This window comes from Thalassophryne amazonica, chromosome 19 (assembly GCF_902500255.1).
Source record: "Thalassophryne amazonica chromosome 19, fThaAma1.1, whole genome shotgun sequence".
Taxonomy (NCBI): domain Eukaryota; kingdom Metazoa; phylum Chordata; class Actinopteri; order Batrachoidiformes; family Batrachoididae; genus Thalassophryne; species Thalassophryne amazonica.
Genome location: NC_047121.1, coordinates 15,397,262 through 15,411,099, shown reverse-complemented (window position 1 = coordinate 15,411,099; position 13,838 = coordinate 15,397,262). Strand labels below are relative to the sequence as shown.

Sequence of the window (13,838 nt, the reverse complement as noted above, 5' to 3'; positions counted from 1 at the left end):
TCTAGTTTTTTCCCCTCAACTAAATAATAAACATGAATTCAGTCAGGTTTCCAACTCTGTGAATGTTGTCCTCTCTCTATCCACAGCTGCTTCTTGTCGCTACTCCTGGTGGCCGCTGTGGTCTGGAAAATCAAGCAGAGTTGCTGGGCGTCACGGCGCCGAGAGGTAAGTCGTTTGTTGTTGGCAACTTGGCTTAGGAATTGAACAGCTGCTGAAATCCACTGTGTGTTGCTTCATTTTGCATCAATGAAGTCTGTGGCCAGTGTTTGCAACATTAGATCTGTCTGATTAAGCTGTACATGGAAACATAAAAATATTGTGGTGATACTCTCCACAAGAATGGACTGTGCAGGCAGAGATTGTATTTTATGGTCAGTGACTTTTGGGTTTTACTGTACTGGATAAACCCTAGAGTATCGAGAGTATCTGCTGTTATTCAAGCCGGCCACAATGTCTGAATGGTCCTGTCTTACAGTCATGGTGTCGAACGGCGCTTTTCTTCATTTTAACACCAACAAAGTCACCAAGAAAATCATCACACATATTATCAAATAACACAGTACTTCAATTATTTGCAGGTATTTACAGTTTTTCTTGGATTTCTTGTGCTCCAGTTTCCATATCACAGTGAAGTCATCCTCTGACCGCTACAGTATTTTCAAAAGTTACACTTCCTGCGTGTTCCTGTACTCACAACACACAATTTCAAAAGGCATCTCAAATTAAGCATTCACTTTTATGATCACCATACGCTTTTGGTGAAAACATTTCTCCTGAGCTGGGCCAATCTAAGGGGATTTAAAATTATGATCTGCACAATTTGTTTTTGCTGTCTTTCAGATGTTGTTAGTTGAGATCAATTTAAGAACATAAAGTCAGACACAGTTACTGCAACAGAAAGTAGAGTCTGGATTTTCAAAAACGGGATTTATTTTTCCTTTTTTATTTTGATTTGCAGGAAAGGACAAATCATGCAGTGTGTGTTATTGGACTTGTTGGACACAGGCATCTATATAATCATTTATTTTTATTGTGTGGAAGGCACCAACAATATCGTCTCTCATCTCGTATTCTTCACTCTGAGTATAAAATTGTAACACTTCACAGATGATGCAGAGTGCCTCAATGCAAGCTTAATCATTTTAAAAACTTATTGGTGGCAACCTCAATTAAAAATTTGTGCAGTGTGGCTTGAGCTGGAGGGGTTGTGTCGGTGGTTTGTGGTGTTCTGATGTGGTGGTGTTCTGATGTATTGTGTAATATGTGTAATATGTGCCATATGGGCAATGTGTATAATGTGCACTATTGTGATAGCAGTTTGTTGATATGTTGTTTTTCTTAAACCTCATGTCACTGTATGTTGCATGTTGTCACTCAGATGTTGCATGCAATATGCATGCAACATTTGAGTCGAAGACAAACTTCCCTATAGGGATACAGTAATGTGTATTATATTGTATTGTAACACTGTCTCTGAGTGATTATATGATTACAGTGCATTGAAACAGTGAATCTTGGAGCAGTCACCATCTTTTGGGTTTCATATGAGAGACGTGATTAGAAATGTCAGTTTTCACTTAAGTAACATTACTGTGATTAGACACATTTTATGAATGATGCTGAGACTGTGATTCATGCCTTTGTCTCTTGTAGTATAGTTACGCAATGTGCTATACTTTGGGCTGCCTCAAAATAGTATAAGAATGCTTTGAAAAGATTCAGAGTTTGGCTGTTATAGTTTTGACCAGATTGAGAAAATGAACTCCTTTTACACCGATGTTGGTCTCACTTCACTGGGTCCCTGTTAGTGCAAGAATAGATGTCAAGGTTTTGCTGCTAACAGAGACACTGAGTGGTTGTGCTCCACCTTACCTGATTTAATTGGTTGAGCCTTATTTGCCAGCACCCCTCATTTCTCAGGGTACTGGCTTGTTAGGTGTTAACAGGGTAAAGGAAAGGTCAGCATGCAGCAGAAGCTTTGCCTGTCATGCTCCATTCTTATGGAACAGTCTGCCTGCTGAAGGTAGTCGGCCACATTCAATTAAAATGTTCAATTCAAGACTTACAACCCCAATTCCAATGAAGTTGGGACGTTGTGTAAATAAAAACAGAATACTTACTGACTTGCAAATCGTCTTCAACCTATATTCAATTGAATATACACCACAAAGACAAGATATTTAATGTTCACACTGATAAACTCTGTTTTCGTGCAAATATCTGCTCATTTTGAAATGGATGCCTGCAACACATTTCAAAAAAGCTGGGACAGTGGTATGTTTACCACTGTGTTACATTACCTTCTAACAACACTCAATAAGTGTTTGGGAACTGAGGACACTAATTGTTGAAGCTTTGTAGGTGGAATTCTTTCCCATTCTTGCTTGATGTACGACTTCAGTTGTTCAACAGTCCGGGGTCTCCGTTGTCGTATTTTGTGCTTCATAATGCACCACACATTTTCAATGGGTGACAGGTCTGGACTGCAGGCAGGCTGTTCTAGTACCCGCACTCTTTTACTATGAAGCCACGCTGTTGTAACACGTGCAGACTGTGGCTTGGCATTGTCTTGCTGAAAAAGACGTTGCTTGGATGGCACCATGTGTTGTTCCAAAACCTGGATGTACTTTTCAGCATTGATGGTGCCATCACAGATGTGTAAGTTGCCCATGTCATGGGCACTAACACCCCCCCATACCATCACAGATGCTGGCTTTTGAACTTTGCACTGGTAACAAACTGGATGGTTTTTATTCACTTTTGTTCAGAGGACACGACGTCCATGATTTCTATAAACAATTTGAAATGTGGACTCATCAGACCACAGCACACTTTTCCAGTTTGCATCTGTCCATTTTAAATGAGCTCTGGCCCAGAGAAGGCGGTGGCGTTTCTGGATGTTGTTGATGTATGGCTTTCACTTTGCATGGTAGAGTTTTAACTTGCACTTATAGATGTAGTGACGAACTGTGTTAACTAACAATGGTTTTCTGAAGTGTTCCTGAGCCCACACTGTAAGATCCTTTACACAATGATGTTGGTTTTTAATGCAGTGCCGCCTGAGGGATCGAAGGTCACGGGCATTCAATGTTGGTTTTTGGCCTTGCCGCTTAAGTGTAGAAAGTTCTCCAGATTCTCTGAATCTTCTTATTATATTATGGATTGTAGATGATGGAATCCCTAAAGTCCTTGCAATTGAACGTTGAAAAACATTGTTCAATTTATTATTAATTTCAATGTATTAATTTATATTGCACCAACTCACGACAGAGTCGCCCCGAGGCGCTTCACACAATTCATAACAACACAAATTAAATTAAAATCAAAATTAAAAGCAAGAGAAGCACAATAAAAAGATAAAACACAGTAGAATAAAAAGAAATTACAAAGCAAACACAAAACAAATTAAGTTAATGATAAGACAGTCTAAAAAAGTGGGTCTTCAGTCTTGATTTAAGTCTCCACCATTTTTTTTCATGCTGTTGTTGACAAAGTGGTGCTCCTCGCCCCATCATTGCTTGTGAATGACTGAGCCTTTTGGGGATGCTCCTTTTATACCCACTCACACTTAGTGTCCTCAGTTCCCAGATGCTTATTGAGTGTTGTTAGAAGGAAAGGTGATGTAACACTGTGGTAAACATACCCCTGTCCCAGCTTTTTTGAAACTTGTTGCAGGCATCCATTTCAAAATGAGCAAATATTTGTACAAAAACAAAGTTGATCAGTTTGAACATATCTTTTCTTTGTGGTGTATTCAATTGAATATAGGTTGAAGAGGATGTGCAAATCATTGTATTCTGTTTTTATTTACATTTCACACAATGTCCCAACTTCATTGGAAATGGGGTTGTAATGCTCCTTTTTTATTTTTATTTTTTGCCTTGTTCCTGCTTGTGGCCGTTTCTTTTGACTTGTAAATTGCTTTATTGAGCACTTGCTTCATTGTATTAATTGGAAAGCACTTTGAAGCTTCCATATCCGTATGAAAACACTTTCTTAATGATAATACTACTACTAATAATAGTAATAATAATACTAATAATAAACTTATGTATGTATGTGTGTGTGTATATATATATATATATATATATATATATATATATATATATATATATATATACTCAACAAAAATATAAATGCAACACTTTTGGTTTTGCTCCCATTTTGTATGAGATGAACTCAAAGATCTAAAACTTTTTCCACATACACAATATCACCATTTCCCTCAAATATTGTTCACAAACCAGTCTAAATCTGTGATAGTGAGCACTTCTCCTTTGCTGAGATAATCCATCCCACCTCACAGGTGTGCCATATCAAGATGCTGATTAGACACCATGATTAGTGCACAGGTGTGCCTTAGACTGCCCACAATAAAAGGCCACTCTGAAAGGTGCAGTTTTATCACACAGCACAATGCCACAGATGTCGCAAGATTTGAGGGAGCGTGCAATTGGCATGCTGACCGCAGGAATGTCAACCAGAGCTGTTGCTCGTGTATTGAATGTTCATTTCTCTACCATAAGGCGTCTCCAAAGGCGTTTCAGAGAATTTGGCAGTACATCCAACCAGCCTCACAACCGCAGACCACGTGTAACCACACCAGCCCAGGACCTCCACATCCAGCATGTTCACCTCCAAGATCGTCTGAGACCAGCCACTCGGACAGCTGCTGAAACAATCGGTTTGCATAACCAAAGAATTTTTGCACAAACTGTCAGAAACCATCTCAGGGAAGCTCATCTGCATGCTCGTCGTCCTCATCGGGGTCTCGACCTGACTCCAGTTCGTCGTCGTAACCGACTTGAGTGGGCAAGTGCTCACATTCGCTGGAGTTTGGCACGTTGGAGAGGTGTTCTCTTCACGGATGAATCCCGGTTCACACTATTCAGGGCAGATGGCAGACAGCGTGTGTGGCGTCGTGTGGGTGAGCGGTTTTCTGATGTCAGTGTTGTGGATCAAGTGGCCCATGGTGGCGGTGGGGTTATGGTATGGGCAGGCGTCTGTTATGGACGAAGAACACAGGTGCATTTTGATGACATTTTGAATGCACAGAGATACCGTGACGAGATCCTGAGGCCCATTGTTGTGCCATACATCCAAGAACATCACCTCATGTTGCAGCAGGATAATACACGGCCCCATGTTGCAAGGATCTGTACACAATTCTTGGAAGCTGAAAATGTCCCAGTTCTTGCATGGCCGGCATACTCACCGGACATGTCACCCATTGAGCATGTTTGGGATGCTCTGGACCGGCGTATACGACAGTGTGTACCAGTTCCTGCCAATATCCAGCAACTTCGCACAGCCATTGAAGAGGAGTGGACCAACATTCCACAAGCCACAATTGACAACCTGATCAACTCTATGCAAAGGAGATGTGTTGCACTGCATGAGGCAAATGGTGGTCACACCAGATACTGACTGGTATCCCCCCCAATAAAACAAAACTGCACCTTTCAGAGTGGCCTTTTATTGTGGGCAGTCTAAGGCACACCTGTGCACTAATCATGGTGTCTAATCAGCATCTTGATATGGCACACCTGTGAGGTGGGATGGATTATCTCAGCAAAGGAGAAGTGCTCACTGTCACAGATTTAGACTGGTTTGTGAACAATATTTGAGGGAAATGGGTATATTGTGTATGTGGAAAAAGTTTTAGATCTTTGAGTTAATCTCATACAAAATGGGAGCAAAACCAAAAGTGTTGCGTTTATATTTTTGTTGAGTGTGTATATATATATATACGTATATATATATATATGCACACACACTAGTGTGTTGCCTTTGGGGATCCATGGGCTCTCGATTGGGTAGTGTTTATAAATTAGGTAGCTGACATTTTTCAAGGGTGGTAATAAACAGTGGTGTCAAAAGTACACACATTTGTTACTTAAGTAGAAGTACAGATACTGCAGTTTAAAAACACTCTGATAAAAGCTGAAGTATCAACTTGACCTCTTTACTCAAGTAAAAGTGAAAAAGTATGTGCTCCAAAACCTACTTAAAGTATAAAAATATAAAGTAACCTTTAAAAAAAAAAGAAAAAAAAAAAGGTAGATGCCACTATATGAATTGAAAGCTTAATTTAAAAACTGATTCGTTCTACATGTGGCCCAAGACCCCAAACCCAAAATTACCCCCCAACACGACCTGCACGAAAATGTTTCAATTCTAGAAGCTCTGAAATGCAATCTGGGACTATTCCAGACAATAAACTGCAGTGAGTGCAGCATCCATTTAGTGAAGAAAAAAAAAAAAAAAAAAAACAACTTTCCTTATTCAAATTCATTCCAGTAGTATTCTGCTCTTACTAGGATGCAGCAGTTTTCTATTTTGGCAGATAGTTCTGGAGGAAATCACTGAAGAAATTAACACATTGAAAATATGGTTTGACCGAAACAAATTGTCATTAAATAAGACAGGGATGAAGTGGAGGTGTAAGAGTCACTAGGTGTTCACAGGAAACACTTATTTATTTATGTATGTATTTATTTATGTATGTTCATTGTTAGTTGCTTTTATATTTTCTGTTGTGTTTCTATTCAGGTTCTTTTTGCCTCTTTCTCTAAAATTGTATATAATAATCATTATATTATTAATATATAAACAAAAATAAATTTAAGAAATATTACAATTTGAAAACAAATGCACCCGAACGTTATGACAGCTGCAATTGCTTAATGCTAACTTTTAACATTGAAAATCCCATAGACATGCAAATGCCTTGGCGTCGCTCCCGTTTTTAAGTTATAAAATACATCTATCAACTGTTTCAGAAGACCATAACAGGTCGGTTTAACATAGAAAAGGTAAATAATACTCACAGATGTATGCTCTTTAGGGTTTTAGCGGGGGAAAATTAAGCGAAAGAAAGAAAGAATAAACGAAGCAATAGGTCGAAGCATTGCTTCAATCTGCGAACCACTGCTTGGATTGGTTCACGGTTCAAAGCATGTTGATTACAGGCGCACATGACGTGAAATATATATATATATAAACATTAAACTGAAGCCAAGAGTAACGAGGCTGTTTGTTTTAAAAATGTAAGGAATAGAAAGTACAGATACTTGTGTGAAAATGTAATGAGTAGAAGTCAGAAGTAGGCAGAAAAATAAGTAAAGGAGTAAAGTATAGATACCTAAAAAGTGTACTTAAGTACAGTAACGAAGTACTTGTACTTCGTTACTTGACACCTCTGGTAATAAATTATGTAAAGTTTCTATAATGAGTTGGAATGGTTTGTGAGCCCAGAATGTTTTTGGAACCTTAGACCTCAACAGATTTTAGAAGAACTCAACCTTTTTATTTCCTGTTAATTACGTAATTTTTTAATGTTAATTTCCTGTCTTAATGTTTTTATAAATTGTTTTGGTTTTTGTTATCATATACACACTACTGTTATTATTGTTATGATTATTGTTGGCAATATAATATTAGGAAACCTTGTTTAAATGCTAAGCAATAAAATTATAGTGGTGCCAAAGAAAATTATTTTTATGACTTAAATCTTTAAAAAAAACAAAGGCTGTACAGCTTTAAAATATCAGATCATTATTTATCTTTATGTATCAAATTTATTTTTAATTTTATCTGTGGTTTTGGTAAATTATAAATCTATAAAATGTTAGCACAATTTTTGAGTTTATTTAAATATCTGTAGAGTGTATGCTGAAGATGAGACACTTAGCTTGTAACATCCCCTTTGTTTTTATTCACAGCCATAACATAATACAGATCCATAGGTTTGATTATCTCTGTGCATTGGTTTATGAAAAATGTTGTGTCTCTAGTCTCGCCTGTGCCAGCTTCACTGTGCTGTTGATTTATTTATTTATTTTTTTTATTTTTTTTTAACTGTACCTGCTTCTCCTAGAAAATATTGTCAGTGAACACACTGTTGGAATGAATTCACAGCCAGTCCAGAAAATACAAACTCAAAGCTGTCTGAAATACTCACAGATGTATCACCCTCATTCATAGTACACTTTACTGATTTTTTTTTTTTTTCTATATCAGTTTGCAGTTGAGTACAGACAAGGCAGTTTAAACACAAGGCACAACAATCCTGTGCATTAACTTCTCGAAACAAGCCATCAAGCCTCAATCTTCTGTTTTTGCCCTATACGAGGTCTATTAGAAAAGTATCCGACCTTATTATTTTTTTCAAAAACCATATGGATTTGAATCACGTGTGATTACATCAGACATGCTTGAACCCTCGTGGGCATGCGAGAGTTTTTTCACGCCTGTCGGTTACGTCATTCGCCTGTGGGCAGTCTTTGAGTGAGGAGTCGTCCACCCGCTCGTCGATTTTTTTCATTGTTTAGGAATGGCTCAGAGACTGTTGCTTTGTTTGATAAAAAATTTTTCAAAACTGTAAGACACAACTGAGTGGACACCATTCAATAAATTCAGCTGGTTTTCGGTAAAAATTTTAACGGCTGATGAGAGATTTTGGTCTGGTAGTGTCGCTTTAAGGACGGTCCACGGCGCCTGACGGCGATCTGCGCTTCGAGGCGGCAGCGTCTCGCCGTTTCAAGTTGAAAACTTCCACATTTCAGGCTCTGTTGATGCAGTAAGTCGTCAGAGAACAGAGAACTTTCAGAAGAAGTCGGCATGAGGAGTTTATTCGGACATTCCATTGTTAACGGTCATTTTGTAATGAAAGAACGTGCGGGCAGAGTCGCATGTTGGGCTGGACCCAACCGCGGGGGGTCGCGGCAGGAAAAACACCTCCGTTGGAAATCTTAACGGGCAAGTTGGAACATGCCCAAGCTGTTAAACAATTTCTCAGTTACTCACTTGTTGAAAGCCATTAAAAGCCGCCTGAATTCTACAAATGGTTTTCAACACGGAGGTGTTTTTCCTGTCGCGGCGCACACAGATTTGCCGAGTCGTCACGGAAACGACTCGGCGAATTTGCGCGTACGTCTTTCATTAAAAAAATGTCCTTAAACAGTGGAATGTCCGCATAAATTCCTCATGCCGGCCTCTTCTGAATCTTCTCTGTTCTCTCACGATGTCCTGGGTGAATTAAGCCTTAAATTAGGATGTTTTCAGCTCGAAACAGGCCGACGACAGCGCCTGGAAGCGCTGCAGGATGTCCCGCTCTGTGGGAAGTCCTTACACCGACAGAAACACCCCATAATCTCTCATCAGCCATTAAACTTTTCACAGAAAACCAGCTTAATTTCTCGAATAGTGTCCACTCGGATATTCCTCACAGGTCCAGAAAAAATTTTGATATGCAACGCGCGCCGTCTCGAGCAGCGTGTGAAACAAAGGAATTTAGCCGAGAGGGCGGGACCACATCTCACTCAAGGCCTGCCCACAGGGAAATGATGTCACCGACACGTGTGAAAAAACTCACGCATGCGCACGAGGGTTCAAGCATGATTGGTGTAATCGCATGTCATTCAAATCCATATAGTTAAAAAAAAAATAAAAGGGTCGGTTTATTATCTAAGAGACCTCGTATAGCCTTCATCTGAAGTTTAAAACTTCAACAATTCAAGAAAGGTCAACAAATCCACCTTTAACATCCATCAGCCATTTTTCTAACAGACTGACTCTAATAAAGGCTTTTATCACTCTGACTTGACTGCTACAATTCTATTTTCTAAACTATCAAAGTCTTAAAGTACAGATGATTAAACTTGAAGCATGCTGACCACAATCTGAAGCACAGTTAGTTTGCAGATGGTGTGTTTCATGTTGAGTTTTGAATTCTCTAATACACATACCAATCCCACCAGACATTTGTGATGACAGGAGTTCAACAATGAATTCAACAAATAGGTCAACCAATTTAGCTATATCTCTTGCTATGTACCAATACAAGGAGATGGACACATCTGTCTCTCTGTATTTGTACATATATGCTAGTCAAATTTTTTTCTGAGTTAACTGTTGAAGTCCTGACTTCACAAATTCATGGATGCTCTGATACATGCCCCGTTATCCTGAATGATTACAAGCCTGCAGTGTGACTAAAGGATCATCTGTTCAATTCCCAGCCAGACAGGAAAATCACTAAGGGGAAGTTGAGCATGGGCCTTAATCCCCTAGTTCAGTAGTCAGCAACCTGTGGCTGCAGAGCCACATGTGGCAAACTACATTCTGCTGTGGGAGGGTGAGTTCATCAATACATACTCATATGAGACAGAGAGCGCAGAGTGGAGAGGGAGGATTTTAGACAAGAGTGGGGAGCAACACGTTTGGAAAAAACAAAACAAAGCTGTCGAGCCATCTTATTTGTCATTCCACTTTCACTACCTGCGTGATACCGACCCGTTTACACCATGAGTACTTGTTGAAGGTGAATACGATGTGTCACAAGCAAATTTAGTAACACGTCAAATGAAGTTGACCACACAAAACATGAAATATCTTGTGTTTATCCTGTCTGAAATGAGATAGAAGTCAAAATAAATGGAAGGATTGTTATATACACCCACTTTCCATATTGCAGGGGTTCTCAATCCGGTCCCCTGAACCTGCACTTTTTCCATCTCTACCTGCTCTGCCACAAGCTGATTTGTGAATTCAGGTGCACAGCCAATCAACTTCTAACAGACAGCTAAATTAGCAAATCAGCTTGTGGCAGAGCAGGTAGAGATGGAAAAAGTGCAGGTTCAGGGGTCCTTGAGGACCGGATTGAGAACACCTGACATACTGTATTGGTGTTGTGAACAAACAAACAGAAACAACCCCATTGAACTACATGAACTCTATACATATAACTTTACAGTACATTAAATTTATTTAGCTCTGTTATCCTTATTCATTCATTTATGGGTTAATATGTTTTGCAGCTCCAGAAAAATGTCATTTTTTTTTAGACAAAAATGGCTCTTTTGACTGTAAAATTTGCAGCTCCCTATTGCCTCTGCAAATACTCAGAAATGCATATCCAAATGGAATTAAGTAATTCAGTCCAATTTCAATTTTTATTTGTTGTTTTGTTCTTTTTGACAAAAATAAACTTTAACATATATATCACTTTTAGTGTTGACTGCTTTTGTCTTTGGTTCATCTAAAGCAAGATTACTAGCTTTTAAATAACTTTTGCTTATCCATTCAGTAGGTTATTATGATTTTATGTAACATGTGCACTTCTAATTTTGATAACCTTTGGTTTGGGAACCAGTGCATATAAAATGCAGGCAATTAACTGCTGGCACAGCTAACATTCATATTTTGAAGTATTAATACCCGCAACTCCATACACACACACAAAAGACACGAAAGTAGTCTGTTAAACTGAAAACCCTGAACAGGAAAGGCTGAAAAGTTCTGAAAATTAACTGACAGTTCAGATTTGTAATAGTTCTGAGAAACTAAAAAAGAAAAAAAAAATGCACATCAGTGTTTTTGAGAAGGATTTTAATTGCTCTACCTGAGGAATAGAGGACAGATCAGCAAATTCAGATATTTTTACATAAAATATCAAGTGTTTTCAATTTGAAGCTGAGATTATGTGGAACGGAGTGGAGTGAAATATATTTTGATCTGCTGCAATTTTGAACTCCAGTGTTTGTACCTCGCTTTTTCAAATGCGTCACTCGGTTGATGGCGATGAACCAGACATCCTGACAAAGCTGCTTTGTGCCTCCTGAAGTGACACACCACAATGCGTCTGTTCAGTTTATTTATTGAAGTTCTTGTCCATCTTCCTGTGATGACATTTTACTTTTTTCTCCCCAGGAAACCAGGGCAGACATGTCATTTTAGTGATTTGTTGACTATGGTTATGAGTGACAGACTGAAAGAACAGCTGGGTTATGTGGTTGACAGAGGGAGCCATATCTGGCTGTTGCTGTGTGTCAAACCGCTCGACCAGTGGTATGTTTGCTTGGAAGCTAATTTAGAGAGATGTGGTAAAACATGTTCACATGCTTATTCCTCAAAACAAAGACAAAATACATTTTATTATCTTTCTGTAGGAGTTTGAACTATCTTTTTAATCAGTGTTTTAATAATTGTGAGTTTGTGCCTTTCACATGTGGTATTAATGCTTGAAATACCTTTCAGGCTGGATCCTCTCAAAACCCTGTGGTCATCGTGAGGACTTCCACCCTTCACCTGCTGTCACCACACAACCACTATTGTCCCACAAAGCTACAAATTAGCTTTGGAGCTTTGTAGTGAGGGTCAGGGGCACATTTACTGGAAATTGTGGGCAAAAATCAAAGTGCAGTATTGTAGGTTTTGCAGCAAAGGCTTTGACAGAAGCATTTCAGTCCCTGATGAAGTGTAAACCCAAAAATAAAGATTTTATATTTATTTTGTCAGGGTTCTGGGCACTGATCTGCTGGTTACCTGCAAAACAACAAACTTCAGTGCAGTTATAAAGTGGTGAAAGAGCTGAAGATGAATAAACCAATAAAGATCTGTGCTTCTGGGTTTGAGGTTCTTTAAGGAAAGTGGAGTTGCTGTTCCAAAGAATATTTACTCCCAGTTGAAAGACTATCATTCCAACAGACTGGAAGATGGGGCTTGTTTTCCTCCTCAGTCAAGGAAAGGAAACAATTCCGGGGGGGGACGACATTTGTCCTTTTTTTTTTTACAGAGTGACAGGAGCAGTATGGTTTCACTCCCTAAAGGTCAACTATTAACTAGATCCTGGCTGTGCAAGTACTCACTGAATGTAAGCGTGAATGTCAGTAGGATGTCTTTGCAGAGTGTGTTGATTGTGTGTTTGATTAAGTTGATTGGTCTGCTCTGTTGAGCATCCTTAAAATTTGGGGTTTCCCCAATTATATACTTTACATGGTAGCTGGCCAGTACACATGCACTCTGTACTATGCGGCATGGAGGAAGAGCCTCGCAGTTCATCCTAGTGAACTCTGGCGTTGATTAGGGATGCGTTCCGGCACCTTATTTTGTCAGTGCTGGCATGGAGTGCATGTTGGGTAAGATTGTGGAGTCCAGTAATTTAGGGTGCCTTTGTCAATGAGGAAAAGTTTGCTGAGCTTGACTTCTTAGAAGATGCTATGGAAATCAGTGAATGACCTCATTGCAGTACTTGGTGGTAAAGGTGAGTGAGGAGTTGCATTATTTAGGTTTGTGTGATGGTCTTGAATCAAAAATAAGATGCAGGCTTTCAAAAACTTCCTGGACTCAGCCATTAGTAGTGTATCTGTATATGATGATAGTGTTGAACTTGCAGAGAGATTTATCTTAGCAGTGATGATCATGTCCCTGGACCTCAGCCTTTGAGGTTAAGAGACATCTGAGATGAGCTTATGGGATTCGTCAGACTGAAGTGTTTGTCAGTGCAGGAGAACAAAGGTCCAGGTCTTGAGTGTTCTAACGGTGACATGTTGAAATGAGTTTTGGGGAAACTGTTGATACGTACTGCATAGATTGCAGAGGAACATCAGTTACAATATTACGGTTATGTGGCACGCTTCCCTGAGCATGATCTGACATGTTGATGCCTCAGTACTGAAGATCACAGCAAGTGCAAAAGCTGTTGGAGATAGATTATACTTTTGGGAAGTGAAGATGGACTAGTGGATGCCTGGATGCCTCAGTAGATGGCGGCATGATGGATTAGTGGTTAGCACTATTGCTGGGTCCTGGGATTGCTTTCTGCCTGGTCCTTTCTCTGGGGAGTTTACATGTTCTCCCCGTGTCTGTGTGGAGTTCCTCGGGGCACTCCGGTTTCCTCCTTACTTCTCGTAGTGGTTGGATTGTGTCTAACTGTAATTAGGATGGGTTAAATGCAAAGGACAAATTTTGTTGTATGTATGTGCAATGGCAATAAAGGCTCTTCATCATCATCATCTTCTTATGCCCGTCAGGACCCTGGGTAGTTCTGTAGAGTG

The 13,838-nt window shown here is 39.4% G+C and overlaps 1 protein-coding gene across 1 annotated transcript in view; it reads left to right on the top strand.

Moving 5' to 3' along the window:
• atrn (attractin) overlaps positions 1–13,838 on the top strand; it is a 446,230-nt gene that overhangs the window by 295,018 nt on the left and 137,374 nt on the right. The window contains exon 26 of the mRNA XM_034159382.1: positions 87–165. Coding sequence (XP_034015273.1) covers positions 87–165 — 79 coding nt within the window. The remainder of the gene's footprint in view (positions 1–86; positions 166–13,838) is intronic.